The sequence below is a fragment of the Carica papaya genome, chromosome 7 (genome assembly GCF_054855325.1).
Source record: "Carica papaya isolate Zhongbai chromosome 7, ASM5485532v1, whole genome shotgun sequence".
NCBI classification, from domain to species: Eukaryota; Viridiplantae; Streptophyta; class Magnoliopsida; order Brassicales; family Caricaceae; genus Carica; species Carica papaya.
In genome coordinates, this window is record NC_142315.1 from 16681588 (window position 1) to 16709370 (window position 27783).

At 37.4% G+C, this 27783-nt stretch overlaps 2 protein-coding genes across 3 annotated transcripts; both read left to right on the top strand.

Moving 5' to 3' along the window:
- Positions 1-3128: 3128 nt before the first annotated feature.
- On the top strand, positions 3129-3705 carry LOC148253014 (uncharacterized; the record flags this gene model as incomplete). Its single annotated transcript, XM_088208513.1, has 1 exon — positions 3129-3705. A coding segment is annotated over one exon (504 nt), but the record flags the coding sequence as incomplete, so codon positions are not given.
- A 4819-nt stretch (positions 3706-8524) lies between these two features.
- On the top strand, positions 8525-27389 carry LOC110811193 (K(+) efflux antiporter 4). 2 transcript variants are annotated; one of them, XM_088206801.1, is made up of 20 exons: positions 8525-8936; positions 9495-9538; positions 10716-10774; positions 10887-10965; positions 11124-11185; positions 11297-11372; positions 11535-11609; positions 12710-12781; positions 12878-12961; positions 13954-14022; positions 15402-15479; positions 15962-16050; positions 16158-16254; positions 16359-16412; positions 16657-16752; positions 17067-17255; positions 17347-17424; positions 18196-18240; positions 26547-26636; positions 26732-26870. In XM_088206801.1, exons 1-20 carry the CDS (start codon positions 8711-8713, stop codon positions 26741-26743), a joined length of 1674 nt encoding a protein of 557 aa, XP_088062927.1. In that variant the 5' UTR covers positions 8525-8710; the 3' UTR covers positions 26744-26870. The 2 variants fall into 2 exon arrangements, with proteins under 2 accessions (XP_088062927.1, XP_088062926.1); XM_088206800.1 differs by having other exon boundaries at positions 8527-8936; positions 26773-27389.
- Positions 27390-27783: the final 394 nt, after the last annotated feature.

Sequence of the window (27783 nt, forward strand, 5' to 3'; positions counted from 1 at the left end):
CCCAGTAAGAGGCCCAGGCCTGCCGTTCAGGGCCCTCCTCAGGCTATAGGGGCAGCACGTGGGAAGATCTGCCAGTACTGCGGCAGGGATCATGGGGACCGACCCTGCTACCGCCTCAACAACACCTGTCGCATATGCGGCAGTGCCCAGCACTATGCGAGGGAGTGCCCTAGGAACCGGAATCAAGGGAGGCCTCCAATCCAAGGCAGAGTTTACAACCTTACCCAGAAGGATGCCGACGCAGACCCGGACGTGGTACATGGTATGTATACTATCTCTGGCCACATTGCTCATATTTTGTTTGATACTGGTGCATCACGTTCTTTTATTTCACATGTTCTTGCTTCCAAAATTTGTGTATCACCTGATAGACTTGATTCATTATTGTTTGTATCTACCGCTGGGGGGGAGACATTGCTAGGAGAGGTTGTCTACAGGGCATGTGCCGTGGAGATAGCAGATAGGAAATTGAGGGTAGACCTGATAGGGTTAGACACAGGGGATTTTGATGTAATCCTAGGAATGGATTGGCTAGCGGCGTATCACGCCACCATAGAATGCTTTAATAAATAGATTGTATTTAATCCTCCCAACGAGGAGCCATTTACAAGTTAATAAAATTATTCGGTACTGATTTTCCCTAATGACAAATTCTTTTCTTCTTAATTCCCAGTGCCTTGATATTGTATTTTCCCTAACTAGGTAAACCCAAGAAGGAAGTTTGTATCCAAGAGATTCCAATAGTCCGAAACTTTCCAGACGTATTTCCAAATGAACTGCCCGGTCTACCAAGGGACAGAGAGGTCGAGTTCACCATAGACTTACAGTCAGGAACCCAGCCCATCTCGGTAGCTCCTTACCGAATGAGCCGCATCGAGATGGAAGAGCTAAGGAAACAAATCACTGAGCTACAAAACAGTGGCTTCATTAGACACAGCATTTCCCCATGGGGTGCCGGGGTTACTTTTGCAAAGAAAGGGGATGGAACGTTGAGACTGTGTATTGATTATAGAAGGATAAACAAGGTAACAATTAAAAACAAGTACCCTCTTCCCCGGATTGATGACCTTTTCGATCAGTTGCAGGGTGCACAGGTCTTTTCTAAAATAGATCTACGATCAGGTTACCATCAGGTAAAAGTGAGAGCAGAAGACATCCCCAAGACGACATTCCGAACCAGGTACGGACACTATGAGTTCCTGGTTATGCCGTTTGGGTTAACCAATGCCCCGACCATCTTTATGGATCTAATGAACAGAATCTTCAGAAAATTCTTGGACCAATTTGTCATCGTGTTCATCGATGATATCTTAATCTACTCAAAAAGTAGGGAAGAACATGCTCGTCATCTTGTCCAAGTCCTACAGGTACTCAGGGAAAAGAAGTTGTATGCGAAGTTGAGCAAGTGTGGGTTTTGGCTCGAACAAACCGCCTTCCTAGGACATGTTATATCGAAGGAAGGGGTGTCGGTGAACCCCGAAAAGGTTGAAGCGGTACTTGGTTGGGAAAGGCTGACAACAGTTAAGGAAATTCGTAGTTTCCTAGGGATGGCAGGTTATTACCGTCGGTTTGTCGAAGGGTTCTCTAGTCTAGCAGCTCCTCTAACCCGACTCACGAAGAAGAATGCAAGGTTTGAATGGAATGAGAACTGCGAGAAGAGTTTTTCAGAGTTGAAGAAGCGACTGACTACTGCACCAGTGCTGGCTCTACCGAGTGGATCAAGAGGGTACACAGTTTATAGTGATGCCTCTTATCTGGGCCTGGGTTGTGTCCTAATGCAGCATGAAAAGGTTATAGCATATGGATCTAGACAGCTAAAGAATCATGAGAAGAACTATCCCACCCATGACTTGGAGCTTGCCGCCATCATACACGCCTTGAAAACCTGGCGCCATTATTTGTATAGAGAGACCTTTCAGATCTACACCGATCATAAAAGTTTGAAGCATATCTTCACCCAGAAGGATCTCAACATGCGTCAGAGAAGGTGGATGGAACTCCTCAAGGACTATGATTGTGACATCCTATACCATCCAGGTAAGGGTAACGTGGTGGCCGATGCCCTCAGCAGGAAAAGTGCAGGCACCCTAGCCCATCTGATGGTTTCAGAATGTAGGTCCATTGGGGCTACACAGCAGGTTCGCCTGCGAGACCTGAAGAGAGTCACATGTTTGGGCCACCTAGCAGTCCAACCCGAGTTAATCCAAAGAATAAAGGAAGCCCAGTCAGTCGACCCCGCCCTAGTAACCCGCAAAGAGAGTGCAGAACAGGGAGTGAGCTCAGAATTTCAGATCTCCGCTGACGGATTGATTCGTTTCAGGGACAGAGTGTGTGTCCCAGACGACAGTGAGTTAAGAAGAGACATCATGACAGAGTCCCATAGTTCAAGGTTCGCCATGCATCTAGGAAGTACGAAAATGTACCAAACTATGCGACCTCGGTTCTGGTGGAATGGGATGAAGAGAGATATAGCCGACTTTGTATCTAAGTGCTTGATATGTCAGCAGGTCAAAGCAGAACATCAACGCCCGGGTGGGTTACTTCAGCCTTTACCGATTCCAGAGTGGAAGTAAGAACATATCACCATGGACTTCGTATCGGGACTACCCAAGGCACGATCGGGACATGATGCTATATGGGTAATTGTTGACCGACTCACTAAGTCTTCCCACTTCCTGGCCATCAGAATGACTGATCCCTTGGACAAGTTGGCAAGAATGTATATCCGGGAGGTAGTCAGACTGCATGGAGTTCCAGTAACAGTGGTATCCGACAGGGATCCCAGATTCACTTCTCGGTTTTGGAATAGTTTCCAGCAAGCTATGGGAACAAAGCTGTCTCTTAGTACTGCTTTCCACCCCCAAACCGATGGACAATCAGAGAGGACAATTCGTACGCTGGAGGATATGCTCCGAGCTTATGTCCTTGACTCCGGGGGCAATTGGGACGACCACCTACCCCTGATAGAGTTTGCTTACAATAACAGTTACCAAGCAAGCATCGGCATGGCCCCATACGAGGCGCTATACGGGCGTCCGTACAGGTCGCCGATCTGTTGGGAGGAAGTGGGTGATAAAAGATTGTTTGGCCTGGATTTGGTAGAAGAAACCACGTCCAAGATAGTTAAGATCAAGAAGAACATCCAGACAGCTCAGAGTAGGCAGAAGAGTTATGCCGATACCCGAAGAAGAGACCTGGCCTTTGAGAAAGGCGACCGGGTGTTTTTTAAAGTCACCCCCTTCAAGGGAATTAGTAGGTTCGGCAGGAGGGGAAAATTAAACCCCAGATATAGTGGACCCTTTGAAATCTTTAACAAGATTGGTACCACTGCCTACAGACTTGCACTGCCTCCTGAGCTCTCCCGGGTTCATAACGTGTTTCATGTATCTATGCTACGTAAGTACAATCCGGACCCTTCTCATGTCTTGGCTCACGAACCGCTTCCACTCCGAGAGAACTTGTCTTATGAAGAAGTACCGATCAGTATCACGGACCGAGAAAGCAGAATACTCCGCAACCGAGAAATATCATTTGTAAAAGTCATGTGGCAGAACCACACGCCCAGGGAGGCAACTTGGGAACTGGAATCAGAATTTAGGGCCCAATATCCCCATCTATTTGATCAAGAATAATGAGGCAAATTTGGGGACCAAATTTCTTTATGGGGGGGAGAGTTGTAGCGCCCGGACCGAGAAGGAGGAAAAAAAAAAAGCCACGTCGGCAGCCACGTCAGCAGGCCTGGTCAGCAGTCCCGGCCAACCGGGACCTGCCACGTGGCAAAATCACGTCGTTCCAAAAAGGGCCACGTTGGCGATCCGCGTGGGCGCGATCGGACGGCCCAGATCAAGCGTGCGATCGGACGACCCAAATTTAAACGCACGGACGGCCCAGATTTAATCAAAAACGGACGGCCCAGATTAAAACAAAATAGACGGCTGAGATCAAAAGGCAAGGGGTTATAAATAGAACCCCCACACCAGACCACAAACCCTAGCCGCCTGCCGCTCGCCGGAGAAGACGAACCAGAAGCCGGCCGCCGCCACCCGCCGCCGCACCGGAGGAACTTCCGACCGCCGATCGAGGTAAATTTCGTACCCCCGACTCATTTTTCCACGCTGATTCCTCCTGTGGCCAAATCGGAGCCAAAATCCCGGCCAAACGGCCGGAATGCACGGCCGAAGCCCAGCGGCGCCGCCGCGCCCTTCTCGGTTTTTGCCTCCAATGAGGCCCTTCCCGGCCTCTGTTTGATGCAAATTTTATATCACCGTGATCACCACTCTTTTCTCTACAGGTTGACTAAAGCCGAATCACCAAAACACGAACCTCGCCGGAGAGCCGCCGCACCCGAGAGTGCCGCCGCCGGTAAGCTCCGTTTTTCCGTGATTTTTTGGCCCCCCGAGGGCCCTAGGGTTGTTTTCTCGCAGGGACCGATGCGAGTGTGGCCGAATTCGGCCGGAAACGGCCGAAAACAACCAACCCGAGGCGAATCGCCGCCGCCAGCGGCGGCGCCGTCGCCAGAGCACGGCGGAGCCGCCGTGCCGGAGTTACGATTTGGGCCGAAAGGGGCCGTGGGCCTAATTTGGGATTTTTTTGGAACACGTGCAGGTACCAGTAGTGCGTTTCAGTTCCCCGAAAAAAATTCAGGAAAAATTAGGGACAGCCTGTAGGCGCACTTTGAAGCCGTGTTCGGACCCCGAAATGAGTAAGGACCCCTCACCCTATTTCCTATCACGGTTTTAAAGTTCAATAAATGATAAAACGGTATTTCATGAATCAACGAATGTGTAAAATTGCTTAAGGTCGCTAATGGAGCCCGAGTCTAGTGTATTTCTCGGTTAACTGTTATTTCGCCTGTTTTACAATCTTCAATGCAGCATGAGGTTCAATGTTTTCATTTTATGGTTTTGTATGCATATTGTACTGTTTTATTGATATTGGATTGAATGACTGGGGTGTTGATACTGCATGTTGTCTGTTTGGCATAAATTATCGTTTAGCTTGTTTATATGTGATTGAAAATGCTGACTGAGGGAAAAGGCGAATGAAAGATTACATGAATGGAAATTGTATAATGTGTTCAGCCTGACTAGATATCCTGGGAGATGGTGGACGGACCGGGTCCGTAGGGAACCCTACCGGGATTGTGGTCTCCCATACCGGACGGGGTATGGAGATCTTATGTGTTTTGGCGCCCATACCGGACGGGGTATGGGGACGGCCCGTTTCACCCTCATACCGGACGGGGTAATGAGGTCTATGGTTTGGCGCCCATACCGGACGGGGTATAGGGACGGTCCTGGAATATGATCTCAAGTGTTAAGGATTAACGGGTAGCGGGACCCCTATGGATCCCCATGGATACTAGTGGGCTGGTGAATTAGGAAAATATGTTGTGAAACTATTGAATTACGAAGAGTGTGATAGGTATTATGTTATACAGTTCATATATATGTTTTCATGATGATGATGATGTTATTGCTTTCGTATATTGTTTTATGAATTTCACTGAGGTGAGTAAATGGTAAAGGTTTTATTTTCAATAAAAGGATTTGTTGTAAATTATGCTCCATTAGTCTTTTTGTGTTTTTCTACCCACCTTTACCTCCGTGACGGTGAGATATCGTGATGTCTTTACTGGGCTAGTGTAGCTCATTCCTTATTTAATCATTTCAGATCAAGAGGACATCGTTCCCGAGCCGCTTCCGCATGAGGACGACGAAGGGGACGCCTAAGGACTCCATAGTCACATTCGTAGTTTTTACTTTCAAGTTTCTCCTTTAGGTAGTTTAATCTTTTATATTGTGTGAGCACGTTTTGGTTTTAGTGTAAGGGATGTTATTCAAATTTTGACTTCGCTTCCGCATTGATATTTTTAATATACACTCCATTATAAATTTCCGGGGCCGTTACAACAACCACTATTACCTATGCACAATTTTCACTTATTTAAATATTCTTCTAATATGTAACATCCTAAAAATTAATGACGACACTCGGGATAGTTTGGAAAGTTTTGGTAAAATATATAAATATAAATATATGCAAATAAATAACAACAAATTATCAAAAGAAAAAGAACTCTAAAGAAAGGAAAAAAAAAAGAAAATCTAGGAAGCTAACGGTCCCAATTTATTCCTAACATCAAACGGTTCCCAAGTCCTTTATAAAAGCTTTCTCTTTTTAGCCATTCCAAAACAAAACCCTAAAGGGAGAGAGAAACAGATAGTTAGAGAGAGCCGAAGAGCGATTGATGGTGGTGGCTTAAAGAAAACAGGCGTTGTGCACAACAAATTTGTTCGAAGGAAAAAGGCATGCACGATGGCTTCCCAAAACCCATTTCGTCCTATGGTTATATTTTAGATTTAGGTAGATCTAGAGAAGGCAAATAAGCACAATCTATCTAAATCTTGGCTGGAACTACTTCAACACACGAGGAGAGAAAGTTGTAAGGCTAGATATATGCGAACAACCGAATGGTGAAGTGAAAGAAAAGAGATCGGTGCATGGAACTGTCCAATAAGACGAAGAAATCTTATCAATGGGTGACTTGGAGGGGACGAACCATGTTTGTGAGCATGGCATCCAGCTCTGCACGAGGCAAAAAAGGCAGATATATGCGCCGCGACGAGTTGGTTATATCCGAGGAGGGAAAACTTAGTGCATACAACGATGATGCTTAGTGGTTCCAGCCAAAACGCACTAGTGTGTGGTGATCCCAGTAATGGCATGTGCAGTGGTGCGTGGTGATTCCAATGACACACATATGGCGGCACATGTAGTAGCACGTGGTATCTCCTGTAGATGAGAACCACAATGCATGTAATGTTTATTTCTAGAAGTATTCATTGTTCAACGTGTGTTTTTTATCTTTAAATGAGAAAACTAATCGAATGATAGTCGAGATTTAGAGAAATTATCAATCCAACTCGGTAAGAATCCCAATATTTTTTTTACCAAACTCTAGGTAATGATACTTTAACCTTTCTATATAATTCTTTAGCCCATGCGTAACACTAAAATATATGAAAATTATAAACTATTTTGAAGTAATTCTACTTTCGGTGTCGATGGAGATATATACATGTTTTTATGCGTATTATGTGTCGATGGAGATATATACATGTTTTTATGCGTATTATAATTATGTATTTGTTTCTCCATGTCTGTCTAGGTATACCATGTGTGTGTGTGTATGCCTTTTTCTGTGTATATAAAATTATAAATAATTATGTAAGTATATATAGTGTATATATGTTCAATGTTATAGTACATGGGTGTGTAGTCTATATGTATAGTAATGAGTTTTTAATAGCATATTTGAGTAAGGAATTGAGGAAGAATAATGAAAGCATATTTGAGTAAAAGGTGGAATGATGGATTTTTTAGAATAATTGGAAGAATATGGTAATACAATTAAATTAGCCAAAATAATAAAGTAAAAAGACATAACTTGAAATTAGGTATAATAATTAATGATTTAATAAAATGAATAATTATAGGAAAAAAATGAACCATTATGGACATAAATAGATGGTTCAATAAAAAATTATATAGTAGAAAATAAGAAAAAAAAATCCAGAATGAAAGAGTCCTTTAAAAGGTTAGGAAATCTGTTTAACAGGTATCAAAGAAGGAGGATGCATGTGTAATATTTATATGATAAACTCTATTCTAGAAATGATCTCAACCAGATGTGATTGGAAAGTGATTATCAATGCTCATATGGATTCAGGTATAAGCTCGACTGGTGACCGTGGTGCCCATATAGATTGGGATACGAAAACGATCGATTTTTAATAAAATAAACTAAGTATTTTTTAATAAAATTTTTGAATAGAATAGAATTAATAGTTTTCAATAAAAGAATGTGATGGTTAAAGAAGAGAAGAAAAGAAACTCATAGAAAGGTGAAATTTTTTCTTTTTGTGATTTTTTCCATCATTTATCAAGAAAAAAAAAAGATGAAGATTTAAAAAAATGAAGAAGATGCACGTTTTGAAGAAGGAAAAAGCTGAAGGTGAATGATTTTAACTTATATTTCTTCAAATTATTGTCGATTATAATAGTTCCCTCACATCTCTTTTTTTCCCTTATGCCATCTAGCTTACACACCTTCTTTCTTCTCCATTTAACCTCCTCCTCCCCTAACCCTATTATAGTCCCTTCATCTCTGTTACTTCATACTTGGAAAGGGAAGACCCAATTTTTCCGTTTCTCAAACGTGGATTAATATGTTCATGTGTATAAAAATTCATTTTTTGCTTACTAAACACATCTTAATGTCTCCAGCTTTTCTTCTTAAAATTTTGGACCCTGTTCGATTAATAACCATTTTGAAGAATTGTTAAAGTTTCTTATATTAGTTTATAACAAAAAATTAATGTAGGACTAAATTAAAAATTAAACCAAATTCATGACTAAAATTGTAATTTATCATTTTTTTAATAATCAAAGAGGCATAGGCATACGCGTAGGATAAGTAAGAGCACCTGATACTTCCCCATACTTGGAGGACCATTTTGTACTTTCACTCTTACCTCCATTTCCCAACCCAACTGCGGACCTTCCCCGTTTTTTCTCGTTCTTCTCAACCAGACAGAAAAAGCACACACATGCACCAGCACCAGCACCACTGCAAATCTTTGGCTGACCTACTCCGGTGGTGCTCTTCGCAGACCTCTCTTTCTCTCTCTCTCTATAAACGTCTTCAATGAGAACGCTTGTTCCTCCCTACTTCATTTGCAGTCTCCTTATCTGCTTCGCGGTGTTCGCTTTCATTGAATCCACCGCTGAGGTCGACTCGGCGGCTACCACCGAGATCAATGGCACAGCTAATGATTCGAACACAACGCGCCCGAGATCCAGGGAGGACAGCTTTGCCGACATGATCGATCGGGCGCTCGAGAAGGAGTTCACCGAGAACGACCAAAATGAAGGTTCTTACTGGATCTGAGCTCTATCACTTTCTGCCTTCCTGCATTTGGTCATTTTATGTATGGTTTTTGGGCTAGGGTTTCAAGTTTTTGGATCAGCTTTTGTTTACAAAAATGCTACGTCCCGAGTTTAAATTGCGTTTTGTTTTTTTTCCCCCTCCCTGTTATGTTTTTTTTTTTGGTTGATTAGAAACATTCTTTATCCCATTTGGCCTCAACAGCAACTAATCAACTTTCTTGTTATTTGAACATATTACGGAATTAACAATATGTTTAATTCCAGTGGCCAATGTGGTCCATTTTGGCTTTTGAGAAATTTGGCAAAACAATGCTAAAAAATTAGTTTTATTAATCTTGTTAGTTTTAAGAAGATAGAATTCCAAGTTTTAAAAAGGTTGAAGATGGTTTTGTTTCATTAGTCTGTGTAGATTTTTGGAATCTTAAGCTGCGAATCTTATATTTATGCTGCAATCTGTCGTTCCCTCTCTCTCTCTCTCACCCTCTTTTTCTCTACTCGCCATTTGCATCCGAGAATTGAGTTTCTTGTATTTTCTCTTGCAGCTACTGATCCTGGTGGCTTCAACAATAGTGTTGCCGAACAGCAGGTTGGTAGTCCCATTTCAAAAATGTAATTTTCATTGCCCATGCGATGTTAAAAGTAACAAGAGGTGTTTGTTAATAGATCTGATTTGGTTATAATGTCAGTTTCGGGCCTAGATAAATGAGTTTTGCTTTTGCTTTGAACCTGGCAAGGAAAGAAATTAAGCCTATTACTGAGTATTTAAGATTCACTGAGGCTTTGTCACACGGTTGGCATGGGATGATATGCATTTTCATTTTGAAGGAAAACAAGGTTTTTCTGGTTAGATAATACTTTATCATAGTGTCAAAAGATGGATGGTTGGGGCATTATATTATATAAATTTTGGTTAGCATTGTGATTCACTGAGGTTCTAATTTTTTTTTTATTAATTCAAAATGTGAGAAATTTATTTTTTGCGTACGACATTGTATTTAACAGTTAAGGTCTATATCTAAACTTAATTTCAAGAAAAAAAGGTCTATATCTAAACTTGCATCATATCTTTATGGCCCATAAGCACTTTGAAAGACATTTAAACTGATGCATCTCCAGGGAATGATTCTGAAAGTTTGAACAGAAAAATAGGAAGTAATTAAGTTATTAGTAGATCTTTTAGTCCATGCTTATGTTTGTAAAAGTTAATAACTAAGCCTACATTTTCTTAAAATTTCAAGTCAAAGCTAGAAAGAAGCAATGTGATAAAGAGCTTTTAAAGTGAAATGTGGACCCTTGAGGAGTTGACGAATAGGCTTGGAGGTTTTATCTGTAGGCTTCAGCAGTGCCTCTTCTTGGCATGCTAAGCTAATAATATCTTACCCTGAAGCAGTTGGCTAGTTAAGAGGAGGGGGTCCTTGTCTGGTCATAAAAGCATACATATTTCTGAAAAATGTCTGTTTGTCTCATGGAACCCATGCTTAGGAATCTGAAGAATCCTTAAGACAACTGTCCTGTGGTTAAAGTGCTGTTTATTTGGATTAACTTGTAGTTTGCGGACAGCATGTCTATTATAGGCATCAATTGCAAGCAAGATAGGCCTGATAATGGATTAGTTCCTTGGGTTAGGTCGGAGTGGATCATGAAGCATTTTATGGTGACCAAGTTTCAAATAATCTGTACACAAGGATTTTCGTTTTAAGATTCATCATTTCATCTAAAAGATCTTTACAACTTAATGCTAATTTTCATATTTGTCTTACCAGGCTGTTCTAGAAACTGTTGCAAGAGTTAAAACCAAGAAAAATGAGACCAAGGAGGAGAAGTATGTGATTATCTTATATGTTTATTCTCTTTTTTGTGATTTTTTGAGAGGTTATTGTTAAAGTCCGGCTTCATAAATGTAAGAGCTACGAACAAAATCTTGCTCTTTGTAGGTCATTTCAGTTTCATCATGTCTTCAATTTGGATAATGAGAATCGTGTGGAAGATACACCGACATTGATAGATCGAAAGGTATATTTGGAGAACATAATAGAAAATTTCTATCTTGTTTATAACATAGATTTCTTGTTGTTTTGGACCTGTTAACATTTTGTTTCAACAGCATTGTTTCATGAGAAACAGTTTATTTATTTAAGCTGATCATATATTTGTCCTGTGGGCATGTTCAGGACAATGTTTTTATCATATCAAATCCAAAATCTAAATATCCAGTGCTGCAGTTAGACTTAAGGTTAGTTTCTTTAAATTTTACGCGTGTTTATACACTTCACTGTTTTTAAGGTTCTTGCACATTATTGTCAACTTTATCCAGTTCCAACCCCCAAAAATTCTAAAATTGCAGATTGATCTCGGATTTGGTGGTTGTCATTGTCTCAGCAACTTGTGGTGGAATTGCCTTTGCTTGTGCTGGGCAACCGGTTGGAAATTTTTTGTCCCTTTACGTGTTTCATAGAATCTAGAAGTTTTTGTTAGCATTGAATTTTCTCAGAAGTTATGAAATGCTATAAGTTTTAATTAAAGCTTTAGATGATTTAATTTTAGTTTATTTTCTAATTGAATGCTAATATCAAAATTTGTAGGTTATTACTGGATATTTGCTGGCAGGATCTGTTATTGGACCTGGTGGTTTAAGCTTTGTTAGTGAAATGGTGCAGGTATATTTCCTTTGCAACTGTGCTGACTGTTAGTTTTCTCTTGTTTCTTTTCCATGGTGTGGGGTTTATAATTTTAACATTTTTCTTTGTGGGTTAGAAATTAAACTTTTAAATTGAGTTTCAATTATTGTTTTAATGGCTTTGTTGGGAAGGAGTTTTCAATAGGTTCTTTTACTGTTATTTGGTTAAAATATGATTTCCTCTTTTCTCAAGATGCTGGCAATTCATATCTGATGGTAACATATTGAGAATGGGATCTGGAATGCTTTATGAAAGCTAAAGTGTTTATTCAGTGCTTGGGTGCTCCCGTGTTTAACCTTTGGTATAAAACTTTTCTTAGTCAAATTACAGTTTCACCCTTTATGCTTTGACCCTTTTAAAAAAATCTTGTAGTTTGTTTAATTACAGCTATCTGCTTTGATGATTCACTATGTTACTTCAGTGACGAACTTGAGTCTCACATGATTTTGACATTGTTTTCTTTTTGAAGATTTTATCTCAATCTTCCAAAATAAATGAAATTTAAGGTGTAACTTATATAATTTCAATACCTTGCAAAGGTTAATTTATTTTGTTGACGTGATTTATTAGAATGAATAAATAACAAAATTTTAACTTTGCAAAAAATGTCCTAAAGCCATGCAAGACTTATGCAGTCATGTTATAGAATCATTTCTCTGTCTAATAATGAAAGCTCAAGGTAGATAAATGTGAGAAAACAAACTACAAAACTTTATTTTAAAATTGGTAAAACCAAGAGAGATGACACAGTGACTTGCCAATTTTATGTACTAGGTATGCAAGTCTGTCCTTTTTGCCTCAGAATACTTGGGGTTGTGCTTGATATCTGCATCTGTTTGTGAGTTATATTATTTTATGCCAATATTAAGAGATCTTTGCTCATTTTGTGGTTCTTTTGGACCTCAATTTGAAGTAATTTCTGTTGTTTCCAAGTGTTTACTGGTCTTTTCCTTTTACTGGATTTATGTCTGGGATTAACTTCGTATTTGCTCTGGTTTCTTGCATATGTATGGGAATTAAAGATATAGACATTGATAGACTTTTTTGACAGATGATTACATCATTTTTATGTAGTACAGGTCGAAACAGTGGCTCAGTTTGGTGTGATCTTTCTTCTTTTTGCTTTGGGCCTGGAATTTTCAGCAACAAAGGTTTGCTTATATTTCCTGGTTCCTTTAGTTTGATATTTTTACCTCTTCCATTCCATAACTTGGTTGCATAATTCTTTTTATTCTTTATTGCTGCAGCTTCGTGTCGTACGTGCAGTTGCTATTCTTGGAGGTCTTCTCCAGATTTTTCTGTTCATGTGCTTGTGTGGAATAACAGCGTCAGTATGTTCATATCACATCTGTATTTGTTTTTGATTCTTAAAACTGCATCATGTGTCAATTTTCCCGCCTGTCTTACCTAAAGAGTTCCAGTTGATATCTCTGGTTACAATCCTTATGTTGGCATTTTCCTATTTTCAAGGTTCTTCCTGGGCTATTATTTATCTTTTTTCACATGCCAGAAACAACATTACAGCGTCAACATGATTTGGATGTTCATAAAATTTAATGAATGCATATTGCTTCAGGGGAATGACTATTATCAGAGAGTTGGTTTAACCTACAGCAGTATGCCAAGTCTGTTTTAGTAACCTTTTGAGTATATGATAGATTTGCTACTTGTCCATGTCCATGAATTATTTCATTTACATGTAAAATTTCAGCAGTGAGATTGTGATCTCAGTAATGTTGCAAGGTTGAAGAATGTAACCAGTTGTTGGCTTCCATATTATCTACTACTGTGCTATCGATTGCATATGGCCAGACTAATAAGAATATAATACTTGTAAGATTGGCAAAGGCCTCCTTGTGCTAAGTCCCTTAAACTTTTTCCTATTAGTTATTGTTAGGTAGGCTTGAGATGTGTAGATGACAATTGCTGCAGTAAAAATGCCATACTTTTTTTGTCTCTACCATAATTTAATTAATTAGGTGACTACTTCTTGCAAGTACAAGTGCACCATCCTGAATTATTGAGAGCGAAAATGGAAGTATTGTCGGACTTCTAAATAATTTGTTATGATAAAATGTAGGTTTCCATTCAGGCCCTCTGAATAGGTGAATGATAGTCGAGGTGGTTCTATATTTGTAGTTTGTATGTCCTAAGACATCAGATTTATTATTTTGAATTGAATTTGGAATCAGAACAATAGTGTGGCTTTTGGATAAACAAAGTTATTTTCATTATGACCCGTGCTAGTCACACACTCTCTTTTTCCTCTTGTGAAATGGTTACAGATATGAGTTTGATGGGTACAACTGCTTGCTTTTTTCAGTTATGTGGTGGAAAACCTACGGAGGGGATATTTGTAGGTGCATTCCTGTCCATGTCTTCAACAGCAGTGGTATGCAACATTTATCTAATATTAGATTATCTCTTGTACATTGTAACCTTGATGAATGAACTTTTATGAGTTCTGGTTGTCTGCATATGTAATTGTTACTGTGAGTCATATGGTTTATCAGTGTCTCGCTTTATGTTTATGCGTTTGCCTTTCATATCTATGCTTAATTGCTTTTCTGGTGATGTTTCTTTCCTTCTGTCTCTGTGCATGTGATGTAGATAAGTTGCTATAAATTCACATATAACTAGTAAGTACTCCTGCATGAATCTCATCTGTACTCCTTAATTTTATTTAATTTATGTTTAACTAAATATTAGGATCCTAGTTATAAGATAGGGTTCTTTAATGGTGGAAACGAAATAATAGTGGAAATGTTTCACAGATGGTTGTGCAGTAGGTTTCACCAAAACCATGTTAAAATTGTCGTGTTTTTTCCCTCTTACCTTTAGTTAGGTGTCTGCATGAGTATTTTCTTCATAACTATATCCTAGTTTTTTGAAAAGTTACCACATCATTTTCTACCATGCTTAATAGTTTGTAAAATATGTTTTCTTTTCCTAAAAAAGTTTTAAACTTATGTTGGCTTTTTATCTGCTTTGTGCTATTAGAAGACTGTCTAAGTTGCTTTGTTCTTTCCAGTAATCACACCTCTATTTTGTTATATTCGTTTAAGTATACCATGCTTAATAGTTTGTAAAATATATATATTTAAAATATTTTAAACATATGTTGTCTTTTTTCGTTTTGTGCTATTATAAGACTGTCTGAGTTGCTTTTTCATTCTGTAGGTTCTGGTAACACGCCTGTATTTTGTTATACTCATTTAAGTATGCCATGCTTAATAGTTTGTAAAATATGTTTCTTTTTAAAGATTTTAATCTTATGTTGGCTGTTTATTTGATTTGTGCTATTAGAAGACTGTCTGATTGCTTTGTTCATTTGTAGTTTCTCCACTCTTATTGACTTGTTTTTTGTAATTATAGTAATTGAAGCATGGATCAGCAGTCAATATTATTTTAGAGAATACTTTTTTTGAAAACATATGGAGCCTGCATGATCTTACTTGACATGTTGCTACTTGCTCTAAGCTTTCCAAATATGGGTTGCTTTTTGTTGATGGACATATTTACTCTTAAAAACCTCTGCTCAACATAATAACTCCTGTTGCAACTCTGATTCTGGTGTACCCTTCAATATTAACAAAGGGAAGTTCCTGATGTATTGTGAACAAGATGTAGAAGAAAATTTGTTAAAGAAATTGTTTATGTCAATTCTGTTCAGTAGTTTATCAGTTTTTCTTTGGCCTTATTGCCTCACTTATTGAACCTGTAGTTTTATTACTGCCCTTCAATATCTATTTTTACCTTGTTCTTTCCCAGGTTTTGAAATTTTTGATGGAAAAGAATAGTATAAATGCTCTTCATGGCCAGGTTACTATTGGTACCCTTATCCTACAGGTATTTACTTGTTTATGCCCCCTTTTCTGAGCTTGGCAGTAGATGCATCCCTTTATCACCAGATGCTCTAGTCAACTAAAAGGTTGCATTTGTTTCATTGTCGACTAATTCTAATTATCATGTTTAAATATTAGTCTTAATATGCTTAATAGAACATTGGTGATTGTGTTTGAGTTACCATTGCCACCTTGAATTCCTTGGTGGTGGGAGTTAAAACCTCCAATTCGGGGGGGGGGGGGGTGATTGTGAGTGGGGATTGAATTCCAACCTCCAATGTTTCAATGATGGGGTGGTGGCAACTCAAATAGAACGAATTATGCTCTAATGCATATTAAGATGGATGGTGACTAGAACTAGGAAATGACTAGGAATTCTGTGGGAAATTAATCAAATGCAATGTAAATTAAATATGTATTTTTTATATATACCTTGGTAAACAGTTCTGTTGCTTTAGCTATTGATTTTGTGCTCTCGTCTTTCAGGATTGTGCTGTGGGTTTGCTGTTTGCTTTGCTTCCAGTTCTTGGTGGCACTTCTGGTATTCTTCAAGGAGTACTCTCCATGACTAAATCGTAAGAATATATATTGCCATCTCCATTTGATGGTCTACCTTTTCTGTATGGTATCGATAGTTGCAATTCCTGTAGTTTTATTTCTTTAAAATGTTTCATTTTTTCAGGTTGGTGGTTTTGATTACATTTTTGGCCATCTTGACGATATTATCTCGTACTTGTGTACCTTGGTTTCTGAAACTTATGATAAGTCTATCATCACAGGTAAGGATTAGATTGTTTGCTTCAGTTTTTTATTTTCTGGAAGACATTTTATTGACTAAACTTCTGTCAGGAGAAAGATTAATCGACTAAAATTTTCTTTGCAGACTAATGAACTCTATCAATTGGCATCAGTGGCATTCTGCTTACTTGTTGCATGGGTTTGACTTATTTCCCTATTCTTTCTGCATTGTAATTGACACATTCTTGGTCATTTGTTCTATATATGAGTATGTGACTATATTATTTTGGTATTGTCTGCTTAACAATTTTTGGTCGTGTTCATCCCATATATTCAGTTGCCTATAGAATAAAAAAGATGTAGATAATTGCTTCTTTCTCTAGTTGCTCTTAAAATCCACTGATTTTGTATGTGCTGTAATAGAGAATGTTTTGACTTCTCAGTGTAGTGATAAGCTGGGTCTAAGCCTTGAATTGGGTTCTTTCGCTGCGGGAGTGATGATATCGACGACAGATCTTGCTCAGCATACACTCGAGCAAGTAAGGCTTATAGTCAAATATCATGTTCCATGAGTTAATGTAATAACATTACTAAATTGTCCTTGGATCCCACAGCGGGAATTTCGTGAGTGGGCTGAAGGAGAGAGATATTTGGTTCTCACAGCAAAACAGTCAGAATATACTGAATGGAAATGAATCAATGAAGAAACTAAGAATTTCCTGTGAGGACCAAAACCTTATTCTCTCCCCTAGTCTTGCCCCTCACAAATGAATTATGACATAATAATTGTATATTACTTTTTGGAGGAAATTGCAGTTCATGTCTGTATAATAATTCTCATCTATTTTTTTAGGTGGAGCCCATTCGCAATTTCTTTGCTGCTCTTTTTCTTGCAAGCATTGGAATGTTAATTCATGTCCATTTTCTTTGGAATCATGTTGATATCCTACTAGCAGCTGTACTATTGGTGATCGTGATAAAAACCATTGTGGTTGCCATTGTTGTTAAGGCATTTGGATATAGTAATAAAACTTCACTTCTGGTAAAACTTGACCCAACTACTATCACATTTATAGCTCCATTTTGACTATTTAACTGTTGCTGAGAAGGTTTCTGTTTTTCGATATTTGTAGGTCGGAATGTCCCTGGCTCAAATTGGAGAATTTGCTTTTGTTCTCTTAAGTCGAGCTTCTAACCTTCATCTAGTTGAGGTCAGTAGCTATTTGGTTTCATGTTTGTCACATTGGTTCATCCATTTAAGCTGTAGCCACCTTGCCACAAAATCTGTGATTGTGTGGGTGTATATAAATGTGCATGCTGAATTGCATGAGCTGCAAAATAAAATTTAGTATTTCTAAGAATTTTATTTTCCATTGATTTCAAAAAGGGAAAGATCTTAGACTCAGTTACATCTTTTTAACTGACTTTCCAGTAATAAGTGGGTTATAATTATGACCTTGATCTTTCTCTCTCTTTCCATGTGCATATACCTACTATCTCGATTTCATCTGATAAAAATTGCAGAATATTGGATTTTTTTTGGCTAAATGTAGCATGTTGGATTTAGTTGAATAGTGGAGTTTAGTCAAGCTATTGCATATTATAGACTTTCCTTTTCTGGTGCTAGATTGCAAGTAATGGGAGTTGAACACCAAGGAATATAGTGAGATCTTTTGCTAAATAAGGCAAATGGTTTTGGTGTATATTGTATGTGAATCCAAATATATGCACTTTTGCCTAATAGTGAATGTTGAACACAAGTTTGTATATTATATTCCTTTTCTTTTGGTGATAGACTGCTGGTAACTGGAATAGATTCCCAAGTAACTGCATGTGGGGAGATCTTTTGCCAAATGAACCAAATTGTTTTGATGCATATAATATGACTTAAGTCCAAATGCATATTTTTGGCTAACATTATGAATGTTGAGTGCAAGTTTTCCTTTTCCGTACTATGCAACTGAGGACTGTGACTCCTGCAGGGTAAATTATATCTGCTGCTTCTTGGCACAACAGCTCTGAGTTTGGTATGTGAGCATTCTGAGCATTTTTCTAATGTAATTCAAGATGAACTGCAAAATTGAAAACTTTGTATAGGTGTTCTTGTTAACATTTCCTTCTTTGTTTTAACAAAACTTCTTCTAGTTGACCTTCTTGGTCGGTATTTGTGTACAATCTTTTTCCATTGTGCACAAATGGCGAAAAGATGAATGCACCACTTGGTTATTCATTGTAAATTTACTAGGCATGGTCAAGGGTATGGGGGCTTTAACTGAATGAATAGCATGTGTAGCATGCAGGCTTCTGATATTTTCTTTTGTCTGTTTACCTTGGGAAAAAATTGAAAACTAGATGGCCAAACTGAAATGCTTAGATTTCAGTTGGAATTCTGATGTAGCACAGCAGAATAAGATTTGTAAGGATAGAACTATGGAAAAGAAAAGAGAAACCAATATACAATCATAGGGATTGACAACAACCACAATATTACGAACTTAGTTCAATGAATTGGTAATTTTTATTCATTAACAATCTGTTTAACAATGATGGACCACCTATATATTCACAACGTGTTTATGTGGCCTATTAATATCAGAATTCTTAAATTTGGTAAAACAACAGAGAAATCAAATTAAAGAAGAAATAAACCTTCAGAAAGTATGAAGACATGCTAAACTGTAATAGTAATGGTAACTATTCTGTATTACTAAAAACTACTAGACAGTCCTACATCCTTATCCCTTTCATAAAAATCTAACTCTTACAAGAAATCCTGGATAATAGTCATAGTGGGTTTGGTACCTCAAAACAAAAAAAAACATTTATAGTAGGTTTGAATCCATTGCAAGAAACCACTCTTTTACTTGGCATAGATTGCTTGATTTTGGACAAACCCTCCGTCTCAACAGAATTCATACAGACCTCCATTAGCAGAGGTAATATACCAATTAACCAAAATATCTCCAACAGCATTTGTTGGCAGTGATAGCAATGTTGGAGCATTAATAACTTGAATATTTGCAAAAGTGGCAATTAGAAAAAGCAGGAGAATTAAAGATGGCTCAATTAGGGAACAAGTCCTTTATGATGAAAACTTGACTAATATTCACATAACCAGGTAAATGAAGTAAACAAGTATCAGGTCTGAGTCTCTCAAAATGAACGAAGGGTCTATAGCTCGAGGGTGTAAATCTTAACCAGGACAAGATACTATAGGTTTAGTGAAAATTATGACGTAGTTGCCAATGAATTCCTTGACTTTACTTTATACAGTGGAAATGACCTTATAATATGCATTACTAATTGTAATCTTACATTTAATCTCTGTAAGCAAAACTGGAATATGTTGGGTAATGGATATGGTTGGCTTAGAAAGATAGGCATTGTGGAAAAAAATTATAAAAGAAATAATTATGTGATTTTTTTCAACAAAAAAAAGCAATGTGATTAGTATCCATGTAGAAAGGTCAAAAGGCTTGTTCCAATGAACTGACTACACTACTGTTATAAGCAAACTTCAGACTGCCAAAAACTGAAGCCCAAGTGTCCTACATTGGTTTGAAAATCCACCTAAACAAATCTGCCAAACTACAGCTAGCTATCTTATTGAGCACACCATCAACATTACTCTCAATACTCACACTTAGGAAGGAATGGTACTTATTAGAGAATTTGACCCACTTATCATGGCTATAATGCAATTTTCTTTCGATGACAAGTACTTCAAAGTTAAGTGGTCCAAGTGTGAGCCAAGGTTCCTAGGAGTGGTACAAAATCTCCATGTATGAAGGTAGTTTACTGCAATAAAATGTTCCTTGTCAAAGTTAAGATACTCTTGTCCAACTTCACCACCAATCTATGGCTGAAGACTATAGTAGGACTATATGTACTAACCATGCTTCTACCTCCATTCCTGAAGAACCACAAGAACTATCAAACAATATATGCTTCAAAATAGGAGATGTATCACATAAATCTAAAAAGTACATATGACACTGAAAGAAGGAATGCCCCTTAACAATAATATAAGTCTTGCCATCCCACAAACTTTGGAGATCTGCTTAAGATGATCTAAATGATATGCTTAGAAGGATTAGAGATCACAGGAAACTTAGTAATGAAATGATGTATGATATGGACCATTGTGCTCAGGGAAGACAGAGAAACACTAGAAATACTAAATGACATGATCAACCACTTAAAATAATTCATAATGGAGCTACTTGGCAAATCTCCATACAGAACATAGTCTAACCTTCAATTCATGACACCCAATAGGAAGATTCTTGTTAAAAGCCAACTTAAACGGACTTACAGATTTTATAGATTCTTTAAAGTTAGGGATTGGAAACTCTCCTTGATGATCTTATTGATCTTATTGATGGCTCCACTAGTTAGGAACACATTCCCATTGTCAATTTCCTAGAGGGTCAATAAGGCTGGGACAGATTCCTCAAGTATGGGCTTATTCTTTCCTCTTGAAACTATTTACTTTTTATGGTCCAACCTAGGATGTGAGAGATTATAACTAATTATATCCTTGATGATATTTGACTAGAATACTTGTTATGCATCTCTTCAAGCTACTTACTAGGCAACTCAGTGCAGTTCTCTTCATCAGATTCATTTGTTGATTGAGTTGACTCCCAAAAAAAATTACATTGACTCGAGTGAATCTGGAGACTTATGTCCAGGAGGGTTTTAAAGACATTAAATCAGACACTTTATTCATCTCTTGACCACTATTATACTTTATTTCAACACCATCAGGTGAATCTAAAGGGTTGGATTTCAGGGGGTTAGAAGACAACAAATTACAAGGTTAATAATGTCATAAACAATGTGATGCAGAGCAAGAAGATATTAATTTGGAATAAATTTTCTATTATAAAAATGTTCTATAATTGTTATTTTTTTGTACTTTTAAGTTCTTTAGGTTATTTAGGTTCTTTAGGCATTATAAGATTTTAATTTCTTTTTATGTAAGATTAAAATACGTTAGAAATTAGAATCTTTTAGATTTTCTTTTTTATAATTTTGTTATTAGTTGAGGCATTATAATATTTAATTTTTCTTTTCGGTAAAATATTAAATGTTATAAGAATATACTCTTTTAGATTCTTCTCTTACAACTTTCTTATTACTTGTACTCAATGTCTATGTAAAGGCTAGTAGTCACCAATCAAAAAAAAAGAACGAGATGATAATGAATTAAGAATTTTTTTTATTAGAGTTTTGTTTCCTGTTATTTTCTTTATGTTCATTCTTTTTTTTTTTTTGAGAAAAAAATGTATAGTATATAGTGACAAGGTACCGAAAAAGAGGTACCGCCCATTTGGAAAAGATTTATAATTATGTTAGCATATCAATGATATTCCCAAAATTTACATCACTGATAATGTCATGACCAAGCAAAATAGATCCAAAATAATGAAGTTACCTATTTTTTATGCTAGAAATATTACTCTCAACACTATCAAAAGCTCTACTATTTCTTTCCTTCCAAATGATTCAGAAAACATACAGAGGTATCAAGTTAGCAATTTTATTTTTTACATATAAACTATCCCACGCCCAGATTTCACCCTCCACGGACCTAGTCATAACCCAATCCAACCCAAAAGGCCATAAACAAAGCTCCAAAGACTATGAGCAATCGGACACCACAAAAGGAGATGGTTACATGTTTCCTCTATATTTAAGCAGCAATAACAACCATTAACCCTTTCTCTACTTCTCAGCTTGCTGATAGTTAAAATCCTCTCTGAACAAGGCTCCCCAAGCCAAAAAGGCATTGTGGGGCGGAGCCTTGGTTTTCCAAATTTGCTTGTCATGAAAGTTACATCTCAAAACATTCTCTTTTCTATTCAAATGATGATAATATGACTTGACAGAAAAAATGCCGTTCTTTTGGAACTTCCACACAGCCTGGTCATCAGAATTAGAAACAGACAGCTCAGCCAACAACAACAACAAATCTTCAGATTCTTGAACTTCCCAGTCATTCAAATTTCTGCATACATTAATCACAAACAATACTGTCATTAACAACTCGGTAGGCTTCCTCAACTACCATCTGTTTGGACTGGGCAATGCTGAAAATTCTGGGGAATCATATGCAGAGGTAGACATCCCCAATCCAATCGTCTTCCCAGAAAATGATCCTATTTCCTCTTCCCAGTTTCCAAGTTCTTCGATGTGTAGTAAGAAATTGCCCCATTGCATCAGAATTCTTCTCCGCAAACTTCTTTGATGTGTAGCAGGAATTCTGTAGTCTTCTTTCCTATCCATGTACATGCCCCACCTAGCATGAACTATCTTTCTCCATAAGTTATTAACTTCTGTCAAGTACCTCCACAATCATTTTGCTTGTAAAGCAATATTCATGTTGACCATAGACCTAATTCCAAGACCCCCCAAAATTGATAGATTCTTTTACATCTTCCCGCTTCACAAGACGATATTTTCTCCCTTCATCACTATCACCCCAAAGGAATTTACATTGTATTGCTTCCAATCTTGTTGCAACCTTAACAGGGATAGTGATCAACGATAGGAAGTAAATAGGGAGATTAGCCATTGTACTTTTAATTAAAGTATATCTCCCCCTTTTAGAAAGAAAATTCCTCTTCCATCCCGCAAGTCTTCTTTCAAACAATTCAATCACCGGATCTCAAGATAACTGATCTTTGTACTTAGCACCAAGAGGAAGGCCAAGGTACTTGAACGGAAATTCTACCTTTTTGCACCCCATAATCGTAGCAAAAGAACCACCATCTCTACTACCACCAATTCTTGCCAATTCAGACTTATGTAAATTAATCTTCAGACCGGACACAACTTGGAAGCACAAAAGCACACATCTCAAGTGCAGAATGTTTCTCAACTCCAGTTGACAGAAAATAAGAGTGTCGTCAGCAAAAAAATAGGTGGGAAACTTCTGTGACAGCTCCTCTTCTCCCCACCGACACACCCCTAATTAATTGTTGCTCTTGTGCCCTGTTAAGTAACCTGTTGAAAGCCTCCATCACAATAATAAACAAGAGAGGGGAGAGAGGATCACCTTGTCTCAAACCTCTAGTAGGCTTGAAAAGACTTGAAGGGTCCCCATTAACCAAAATAGCGAAAGACGTGGTGGTGATACATGCTTTCATCCAATCTCTCCATTTTTGGCCAAAAGCCATCCTCCAAAGCATGTAATCCACAAAGTACCAATTCACATGATCATATGCTTTTTCCATATCAGGTTTACACATCAATCCATCCTTAATATTACTCATCAACTCATCAACCGTTTCATTAGCAGCCAAAACAGCATCAAGGATTTGCCTACAACCAACGAAAGTATGTTGACAATCACCAATAATTTCACCCAACACCTTAACTAATCTTCTAGCCAACACCTTAGCAATTAGCTTGTACAAGCAGTCAACCAAGCTAATAGGTCTGAAATCTTTAAATTCACATGCTCCACCTTTCTTGGGTATAAGGGTTATAAATGTAGTATTTAGAAATTTAACAAACGTGTCTTTTTATGCAGGTCATTGAAAACAGCCAATATATCCTCTTTAAGCAAGTACCATAAACTCTGTAAAAAACTCATGTTAAAACCATGGGGGCCCGGTGCTTTGTTACCATCATAGGATTTTAGCCCCTCAAGAATCTCATCAGCTGTAAAGTTTTCTTTCAGGCCCTGTCTGCTTTCTGCAAAGATATTGAGACAAGGCAAGCCATCCAATTTTGACCGACAAACATGGGGTTCCAAGTACAGATTTGTAAAATGCTCTTTTGTAGCCTCTCGCAGGTCAAAATTCCCCCCAATTTTCTTGTTATCTATAATGATCTCCTATATTAAATTAATTCTACCTTGGTGAGAGGCCAAAGCGTGGAAATACTTTGTGTTGCGGTCCCCTTCCTCCAGCCACTTCTATCTTGATTTTTGTCTCCACATCAGTTCCTCCTCCTTTAAATAAGAGGCAAGTTGAATCTTTAATCTACTCATATTTCTTTCCTCTTCACTTAGCCCGAAACCATCCTCTTTAGAATCCAGAGAGCTGATCTCAGACAAGATATTTTCAAAACTACTTTTATCTTTCATCACCTCCTCTTTAACCCAAACTTTAATGACACATTTCAAGTGCCTAAGCTTGTAAGCAAGTTTGAAACTGGCACAGCCTTGGATACTACAATTTTACCAAGCATTTTCCACCAAACTGCAGAAACTATTCCTTTTCAGCCATTTGTTATCAAGCCGAAAAGGAACAGGTCCCTATTGAATCCCCTCTGCCTCCAAACAAATAGGATAGTGGTCAGAAGTGAGTCGAGGAAGAGTTTTCTGGCTTACATTAGTCAGCTCCAGCAGGAAATTTGAGAACACCAGAAATCTATCAATTATGGACTTAACTTTTTTATTTGACCAGGTCCAATGCCCTTTAGACACCGGTAAATCCGCCATCCGTAGCTTGTCCAAAACCTCTTTAAACTCTGTAGCATCAGCCACCGAAAAATTGCTACTACTCATTTCCTCCCTTTTTAATGTCAAATTGAAGTTGCCGTCAATTATCCATCTGCCACCCCATTTAGTTCTGCACATCTCCAATTCATTCCACAATTTTGTTTTCTCCACTTTATTACCTCTACAATAGACTCCAGTAAACATCCACTCAATATCTCCTTTGCAATTGCTTTCTTTATGTTCATTCTTTTGATTACTGTATCTTGTTCAGTCTATTTCTCCTTATATTTCTTCACCTTGATCTCAAATTTCCTCTGGTCTATTTTTATTATTCTGTTTCTCACCTAAATTTCCTCTAATCCTAAACTATCAGCTGAACAGATTAGTTTAACTACTATTCGGTCTACATCGTAATGTCACCCGTATGTTCAAGAGAGCCTAGATGATTAGAATAAGGGAAAACCTTTTCAATATCCAAGACTTGTTCTTTCTTAAGGTCATTTTTGCTCAAAATGTGAGCATCCAAGACTTCTTTCTTAGGATCATTTTTGCTCAAAATGTGAGCATCCTTTCTGGTCGGAAGGGACAATCTTAGGTTTTGACTCGGGATTCTTGTTAATATGTTCAGAAGGTTAACAACTATTGCTTTCCTAAAAGTTATATTTAAACATGTAGTTCATCTTTTCATAGATTGTTAGACCAAGGTCATAAAACTGATTGCAACCAAAAATAAAATGAGTGTAGGTAAAACATCACATTGAATTCCATACCTATAAATTCCCGTCTAAATACGAACTTTACACCTATAAGTGACTGTGGAACTGGTGTCATCCTTCAAAATAACTTTAAAAGGATTTGGATGTGGTTCTATCTTAAGATCTAACTTAGCAGCAGCAAACATAGAAACCATATTAACTAAACAAGCACTGTTCACCTTTTATTTTCATCCCCGAGCTAAGTCAGTTGCATGTTTGTGTATAAATATGGACTTACAATGAAGACTTACAATTCATAATGGCATGAGATCCAAGATTTTAAGTTTGTTTCCATATGATTCTAGTAGAGCATTGAAGCTTGCTTCAATTTTTGCACCAAATTTTGTCTCAGACTGCCTGGAGAAGGCTTATTTCAGCTCATAATTCAATTTGGAAAAAATTCATATCTGCATGGGTTATAACTATATATAATGGGAGTGGAAAGAAATGTAAAACTAATACATACATTATGTAAATCATAGAAGTACCGTAAACTAAAACCTACCTAGATGCTCACCCTAAGGTCCAATAACTTAATTGTCCATGTGGGTACTAAGCGTATAGACGTGGGTAGGCAAGTAATTAAAGAGATAAGATAGGTGAAAATTTAATGTATGAAAAAGGATTTAGAAACCCTGGAAAAAAAAGAAGAATAAATCCAATCCATAATCACAAGGGTAGCAACAACCGCAACCATAGGATATGGTCAAGCTATCACTGTATGGTTATTAGACATTCAATTCAATGGGAGACAACAGTTTTTACTTGTAAGCACTCTGTTTAATAATATTGAAGACCCATCTACTTATAGAATGTCGATATAGTATATTATGACTAGAATTTTTAAATAAGTAAAGGAATAATAAAATAAGGATCCTAACTAAATAAGAGACAACTTCAAGAAAATATAACAGACTTGCTAAAATATACAAATTATAATAGTAATCCTATATTAGTACAACTACTAGATAGCCTCCATCAAATTCCGAATGAAAGTAGTTTATTTTTCAGCTGATATCGTCCAATTTCAGAGTAAATTTAGACATTCTTCGAACTATTTGCATTTACTTGTTTTGTCTCAAAAGACTTATTTTTCTTCTTAGCTAACAAAGTAGTGGTGCAGGTGACTACACCATTACTTTTCAAGTTGATACCTGCTGTTGTACATCTTGGGGTTCTTTTACGGTGGTTCTCCCCTGATATTTCAAGTGAGGTAATAATTTGCCAATGAATTTGTATGTTCTCTCCAAATTCGTTCTTGAGTGAAGGTTGCTTTTTCTGAAAGCTTATGCATGATTGTTGTTGAAGCAAATTTGTTAAGGTATCTTGAAAATGATTTCTCCTCCCAGATTGGTTTTAAAGGAGATAGCCTTCGTGGAGACAGTGCTAAGCGAATTACTTTGATGGTCCAAGGCTCTCATGACTCATGATATTAATTTAAACGAATCGGAAATTGTGGACATTTCAGCCTTTACCTGATGGGCTTCTTAATACTCTGGAGGACAGGTTCTAAAAAGCATAAAGGATTTTGACTGAATGAAGTAATGGTTCTCTCCATTGCAAAGCTTCATCGAATATTTGCCTACTTTGCCTTACAAATATCTGACCACGTCCGGAGTGAATACAACCAGTTTGGACAAAGAAATGACGATCACAGGAGATATGATCAAATATGGCAGCTAATTTTTGATTCAGATCATCTTGCCACACCTCTGATGCCCTTTTTTTTGGTGTAACATAGTTTCATTTTGTAATGTAGTCTAGAAATTTTCCTTCCCTTTTTTAAATTCATTTTTCTTCTGATGTTTTTGTCTAACCGTTTTTTTTTGTTGGAAGTGTAAGGAAAAGCAAGCATCCATATTTCAAGTGTATCATGTGATGCTTGCTGTCACACCGTGTAAACTTGATCACCTAATAGTATTATTTGGTACGGTATATATAATAATTCAATTCTTTCTATGGTAAATTGGCAGTAGCTTAATCATCATTTTGTGACAGGTTAGTGGCTGGAAGTGAAATGAATTGTGTAGGGAAGACGCTGACTGTTAGTAACTATTCCGGTAATCATAACATATATGAATATATAATCTATCATAGGGCCACAAACTAAGATTGATCAACAGTGTGGGTGGTTCATCGCCATCATCATTTAGGAGGTCCTAACATGGAAAAGTTGAGTTCCATGAAAATAAGAAAATTAGTATTAAAATTATTGTGCTAAGATTTTAAAAGTTATTAGTCTCAAATGAATATGCTTATCCAAATAAGTACATACCTCGGAGATATGTTTCAGAAGTATAATTTAAACATTTATAAAATAATTGTTCTTTTAAGAAAACCTTTTATAACATATCAAACAC

Coding starts and splice junctions, on each gene's coding strand:
- LOC110811193 (XM_088206800.1), top strand. CDS start 8,711: ATGAGAACGCTTGTTCCTCCCTACTTCATTTGCAGTCTCCTTATCTGC. Junction 9,539..10,715: donor ATAGTGTTGCCGAACAGCAG/GTTGGTAGTCCC, acceptor TTGTCTTACCAG/GCTGTTCTAGAAACTGTTGC. Junction 17,425..18,195: donor CTAACCTTCATCTAGTTGAG/GTCAGTAGCTAT, acceptor TGACTCCTGCAG/GGTAAATTATATCTGCTGCT.